Genomic DNA, 6909 nt, shown 5'->3' with positions numbered 1-6909 from the left:
TAGTAATAATAACATTGAATTAGTTCATTTTGCACATAAACATGTATCATGTAAAAAACCTTATCTACCTTATGGAGCACCTACGTAGGTACGTTGTTTTTAAAACAGACTAGTAAAAAATGTATGCTTATTCGCATCTTCATGCTCAAATGCCCTAACACACTTCCCTTTATACATCTAAGCAAGATACTGATTATATAAGCTTGTAGCAGGTGAAAATCTAACATTGAAAATTTTATCATCTAAATTCAACTACGCCGTAGGTGTAACTCTACGAGTCTACGACGTAGTAACACCAATTTGAAAAGAAAAAATAACGTAGCAATAATATTCTGAGTTGAATTCTCTATGGAATATATTTTCTTTTTATTGAAGGAAAACTTAGGTATATAAACCTCTATGGATTTCAAAGGCTTATAAGATAAGAGTGGATTTGAGTAAATATGGTTTAACTACTGACACCATACTTTTCATACTGTTTTCTGGTTTTGTAATATTATGTTTATATAGGTAATTGGTTTTTGTTCGTTGTAATATAATTTGATTTTATACTTAATCGTAATTACAGGTTAGCTTCTAGAGGTACATTGAACGTCTCTACAAGAAAATATGTGAAATAAATTGTGGTTGTAATAATAACTTTCATTAGTTTTCTTATCCTACTAATACTATAAATACGAAAGTGAGGATGGATGTATGTGTAATGTGTATATGTATGTATGTTTGTTACTCTTTCATGCAAATAGTACTTAACCGATTACAATAATCTAGATCCCATGGGAACGGGAACTATGCGAGGTTTTCTTTGAAAACGTGGGCGTAGCCGTGAGCGGAAAGCTAGTCTAAAATATGATCACATTTGATTATGATGAAATTCGTCGTTCATTTCAAATCATACGAAATTATCCCAATTCTGTTTATAAATAAAAGTATTAAGATGTAATTTATACCTCTAAGTAATACTGCCTCTAAGTAATAATAATATTTCCTACATCGATCATTACGAATAAACCAATTAAAATACACGTTCTGCATCTTATATAGAAAATGCATCGGAACCTTTTATAAACCACACATTTCAAAAGACTATTCACAGTTTATGAGAGCCTACATCAAAAGAAATATAAGCATAAGATTTTTAGCCCTATTGGCATCTTGCCAATGTAAGACAATTTCTGTAACAATACGAAAGTGGCTGCGGCGGAAGGCTTGTTATTTTTGATTTACGTTAAAATAATAGTTGTGTATATAACAGAATTATCTGCTAAACCAATGTTTGTCTTCGTGAGTGTGGTTTGATAGTAAATAAAAGACGATGTTGACAATGAAATATACTGTCAAGAATAATTTAATTATTTAATACTGAATACTATTGAGGTTTCCTGTAGTATAACAGCTCAGATATGAAAAGCTTTAAAGGGGCTAAATAAAACCAGTGAATACTCATTATTATTTTTATTAATGGATAATTTAAAATGCATCGTTCGGCACATCAAAGTACCACTTACATGTCTTTATCTAAACATATATTTAGATAGAATTACACCTATTAAATAATTACGTCAATTAATAATAATAATTTACCCGTTTCAAACAAAAATCACGCATAGAAGTAATGGAAATTATAATCACAGAATTCACGAGAAGTGAAATTTTGAAATGAAAGTCTTACGACATCGATTAAGAGCTTAGGATCGAATAAACATCAGTCCCATGGAGGAGGTGCCTGTATGAGTCGATCTCAAGTCGATCTCGAGTCTTCTTGAAGGGAGTCGATCTCACCTCCAGCCACTATCCTGTCCGTAGCTGCATATAAAGGAATTGGCAGCATCCAGCAAATCACCCCTATATTAGATACAATTGCTGCTGTAATAATAAGAATGTCTGTACTATATAGCACTATTTCCCATTAGGACAGAAATCGGAAGCAGCGTGCAGCCTCTGCTTATATGTTGCCTTTGGTTTGTCTTCTAGGAACTCTCCAAGAACATTATTTTCGTCTTCACACTCCATTTTTCTTGATTCACTTTTATTTAGCTCGATTAGATTAATTACACCCACTGATAAAAAAATGCTCACTTTACTATACAATGATAAGCGGTGTCGAATCTAAAATTTACTATACATATTGACTAGGCGCTAGGTACACTTAGAAAATCTACATAATTACAAACTTGCGCTAAGAATCTAAACTTTTAGAATTTTTCAGTGATCGCGTTGAGAACGGCACTGATTTCACTTTCTTGCTCTTATTATCTACCGAATTCGTGTAAGAGTCTGTCGTCATGGCACCGAAGCCAGGGCACTTGGGCACAGAGCTGGGCGCGCTGTTCCCGGGCGACACGCCGCTGTCCGTGCTCACCGACGCGGAGCTCGGGCTGTCGCTCGGGTTGTTGCACACCGTCAGCTCCTGCCCCGGCACCGACACTATCTGCCCGATCTGCTTCTGTCTCACCAGGTTTATACTTTGGCACACGTTCTTTCCATCAGTCTCAATTGTCTCCTTCTTTTGGTATCTAGTTAACGTCCCAGCCGATCCCGCGGAGTTGGGCCGGTACATGGGCATGAATGGCGATTGCGGGTAGTATTGCATCTCGGGCCCCTGTCCAGGAATCCAAGGTCCCATAGTCGATACGACGGGCGGCATGTGCATATACATGGGCATTTGAACCATGTGAGAGCCGTCAGGGAGTGGAGCGAATCCTGGTGCGACTGCCATAGGCCTGACGACTCCTACGGGAGTCGGCGCACTATGCGGTCGCATTGCTGGGTGGCCATGCGCATATGGAGGGTGCACGTATTCTTCACCCTCGTACGTTCGATGAGGTATTTGTGAATAATCAACGTTGGGAAACACGGTATGTGGTCCACGTTGTAAATATGAAAACATCTGCTGCTGCGCCTGTTTCATTGCTACATACTGCTGTAAATGTATAGCAGTCTGTTGTCTCTGCTGCGCTAAATCTTGGGACACGTTGGTCGCAGCGTTACCGTGAATATAATATATATGTGACTGAGTATTCATTTGTGTTACTGGCGTCGTTTTTTGGTTCGAATTATTGTACTTATTATCAACTACATTACTTTGTGGATCTTGGTATTCTTCCGGTGGGGCGATGTATTTTGGTGGCGAAGGCGGAGTCACTTGTTGCGACATGGGATAGCTTAAAATTTGAGTGATGTACGGCTGCTGCGATTTCGCCGAATGCGCTGGGCTGTGTGTTTGGAATGTTGGATTGTAAGTGATTTGAGAATCTTGACTAGCATCAACAGACTGAGACACTGATATGTCCATGTCTTTTTGCACGGCTCTTTGGCTTTCGTTGACTTCGTTCTTCTTTGGCTTCTGGTAAGGTGCGACCTTTGGGTTGCTCTTCCAGTTGGCTCCGGCGCTTTGTGATCGTTTGACGGGTGATTTTGTCGGGTCTTGCCAGTTGTCTCCGTTGATATGACGAGGGTCAGGCGGGTGGTGTGATTGGGCGCTGTGTGACCGATGCGGCGGTGGAGACATGCCTTCGGGGACATGTTGCTGTCGATAGCAACGTCTAGCGCTGCCAGGACTGTTCTGGCGTTCTGGCGGCTGGGGTGGCATGGGTCTGTGCAGACGTCGTCTGGCCGGCGTGGGCGGACTGGGCTGTGATTGTGAGGACTGTGTGGACTGCGAGGCGGATCGCCATTGGTCTATTAAACGTTTTCGCCTCTCTTTTTCTATCCGTACTTCAGTTTCACTCGATGAGTCGTAGTCTTTGCCCTGTGACAAAAAATACGGAATTCAATACTGATTCTAATGATGATGCTTAATAATAATTTGAGATAAGAAATAATAATTTAAGAAAAAAGGTATACGTACCTTTTCAATTTTTTCGTCCAACATTTTGAAGAAGTCCTGCATGCTAGCCGATGCTTCACTGAAAGACAAATCAATGATTATTGCTTTGCTTTGCTATGAAAATAAACCATAGTACCATAGGGTACGGGGTGTGTGCTATGTGGAAACACAATAATCTTAAACATTAATTAATTATTAATTGGCTACAAATCTAGAACATTAATTGGAATTTGTTAAGGCAGGACAGCATGTGGACGTTTGTTTGTTTCTAATTTTCAAAATTTTTATGATTCTTTTTAAACTCAAGTTGATATTAAAGGATATTCTTTTTTTTCGGATACAAAGCAAAATTGAACAAATCAAGCTTTGAAAATGAACTAAAAATAAATTATGGCTTAACAGATCATTATAATAAAAGGCTTACACAGTCGGTGGGTGGTTGGTGAGCGGCAAGATGTGCTTGCCGTGGTCGGATTCTTCCTCAGCCTCATCCTGGGCTCCAGTCCTGCCTTCCTCTTCATCTGTCTCCTTTTCTGTAGCGCCTGCAAATTATATTGACCTTGAATATCTGAACGAGCAGCGTATAATGAATGTTTTTTTCATTTTATTGGCATTCGAGTAGTCGCATTGCTTGATGTAAAGCAGGTACCCTGTCTATAGAGCGCAACTGAGGTTTTGCCTAAAATATATTTAGGTTTGTATATGTTTTTGAAATGTATCTCAATAGGGACGGCTTTCGACTTAATATTTTCTTACGACCGTTGTAATTGATACTGATTTTATAATCTCTGGTATTTACAAAAATGTAGTACAGTTAATTGCATGTTACATGCTTGAAATGGAATTGAAGATTTTAAGATTTTGATGCGATTATAGTCATTATTTTTTGTTATTAAATCAACCTTAAAATGCTTGACAATTAATGAAATACATTAACTATTCAAACCTGTTCAAACAAAAGAATTCTTAAGTACATTTCAGATCTGAGCAAAATAAATACTCAGGAAATAATAACAAATGTAGCTTCACTTGATAAACGACATTATGCCGTGAAGCTTCCCATTTCCTTTACCTGTTTCAAGCTCAGGGTGTGGTCTTTATTGATTGGCTTTTACTAGAATCTAGATAATGGAATATGCTGACGTGTACTTAAAGTGAAACCACAGTTTCTTGTCGACACTTTTCTATAGACTTTTATCGGACCTAATTGCTAGTCAATATGATGATTCAATAAATTTAAGATAAAATATTTTAAAAAACAAGCTTTTATTTAAGTGTTTATATTTGTTTAGAATGACATCACATTTTAAACTTGACATCATAATTTTATTTAAAGGAGTGCACTAAAAGTTAAAACCTTGGTTAAAACTAATTGGTCTGTCATCTTCGATATGTCGCCATGTTGGATTTAGAATGACGTAACACTTTGTTGATTAGGCATTGCAATTCAAACTGAACCTGTATACAAAATTTCAGCTCTATCTGTTTCATAATTGAGTTGCAAGATTTCACCCGAACATAAATATCAAGTGAATAATAAGTTATTCACTTGCAATGTAGATATTGTAAAACGCTTTTACACTAAGGCAATGTTCATAAATAAACTTTTCGAGTTTGAAGCGGGGTTTCGTAAAGTTTGTTGCTTGATTAATTAATTAATTAATTGGTAAATTAACTTCAGCCCGCGGTTTAAGCAATTATCTCTACTAATATTATAAATCTGAAGAGTTTGTTTGTTTGTTTGCTTGAAAGCGCTCATCTGAGGAGCTGGTCCGATTTGAAAAATCATTTCAGTGCTAGATAGCCCATTTATCGAGGAAGGCTATAGCCTCATCACGGTAAGACCAATAGGAGCGGAGTTATCCGTGTAGAACTGCGGGGCACACCAAGTAGCTTTTAATAAAATTTGTATTCCCTTTAGTTCTAGTTCCTTCTAACTTTTACGTACAATAAAAAACAGTTTGTTTACATCGAAATCTGCAATTTAAACAAGGCAGGATTGTTTTATTATGCATTTCATTAGATATCGACTTCTAATGTATATTCAATCAAGGTTTTATCGTATTTGTATCTAAGTTTTTAATTATAGAAAATGTTGAGGTCAATTCAGATTAATTCATTTATCTAATTTCAACGAATTTGATAATATTCTTAATTAAATGTACTACTAATTGCAGATCGTGACTTTACTCAATTGGAAGCAAAATAAAACGGTCATTTATTATGTTTACATTCAATGCGATGTAAAATTTCACACAGACTCGATCGCTTTTGGGTAAAACATCTACTTACAAAATTGCAATTATATCATCTTACAAAACAAATGTACTGAATAAACATGAAGATAAATTATGTTCAATTTTACATTTATTAGTGAAATTCATAGCTCTCAATATAAAAACGTTTTAATGATTAGTTGAAGAAATATTTCCGCTGTATTGAAGGTACGGAAGGCAGTACTCGACTAATAATTCCATCCAATTTAAAGGTACGAGCTTTTAAGCTCTGTTTCAAGATTGTAAGATAATTACTTAATGTTTTATTGGTTTAGAATTTAGATTAATATTTTATGTTTATTCAAGTTATTTGATAATATGTTTATTTTAAAATAAATTTGTGGTGGTTGTGAAACTTATATTAAGATAAAGATTACGGTAGGTAGGTGTTTTTGTCACGATAAAACCTTATACATCGTGATAAAACCAAAACTAAAAGTAATTACACAAAATGCTCTGACAAAGATCTCGCAAATGTTTTAATATATGCTTATGAAAAATTTTCCATGTCAAGTAGAAAACGTAAAAGTGTGAAAATAGAGGTAACTGTTGTTCGATATATATTTTATTTTTTAGATATTACACGTATCATCTAATAGAAGATTGGTAATTTTGCTTTATACGCACCCTTAACAAACAAACAAACCGCTTAACATAATATACTGCAGGGAAATAACAAAACAGAACATCATGTAAATTGAACACCAAAGTATCACACAGGGCAAGATAAACATTGACACGGGAATTAATCGAATGCATGAGCGACTGGATAACGCGGTTATCAGATCGATGGAAACTTCGCAA

At 36.1% G+C, this 6909-nt stretch overlaps 1 protein-coding gene across 2 annotated transcripts in view; it reads right to left on the bottom strand.

Moving 5' to 3' along the window:
- Positions 1 to 1481: 1481 nt before the first annotated feature.
- tow (target of wingless repressor) overlaps positions 1482 to 6909 on the bottom strand; it is a 68317-nt gene continuing 62889 nt past the window's right edge. For both annotated transcript variants that reach the window (XM_090119373.1, XM_090119374.1), the window contains 3 exons: positions 4254 to 4371; positions 3851 to 3908; positions 1482 to 3751 (listed from right to left, as the gene is read on the bottom strand). In XM_090119373.1, the coding sequence (XP_089975499.1) occupies positions 2180 to 3751; positions 3851 to 3908; positions 4254 to 4371 (1748 nt within the window). In that variant the 3' untranslated portion in view covers positions 1482 to 2179. The remainder of the gene's footprint in view (positions 3752 to 3850; positions 3909 to 4253; positions 4372 to 6909) is intronic.

Source organism: Colias eurytheme, chromosome 3, assembly GCF_061535395.1.
Source record: "Colias eurytheme isolate Ceu_HAF_F1 chromosome 3, ilColEury1 Martin Lab GWU primary, whole genome shotgun sequence".
Lineage (NCBI taxonomy): Eukaryota > Metazoa > Arthropoda > Insecta > Lepidoptera > Pieridae > Colias > Colias eurytheme.
The sequence above is the reverse complement of the archived record's forward strand: the minus strand, read 5'-3'. Positions and strand labels throughout refer to the sequence as shown.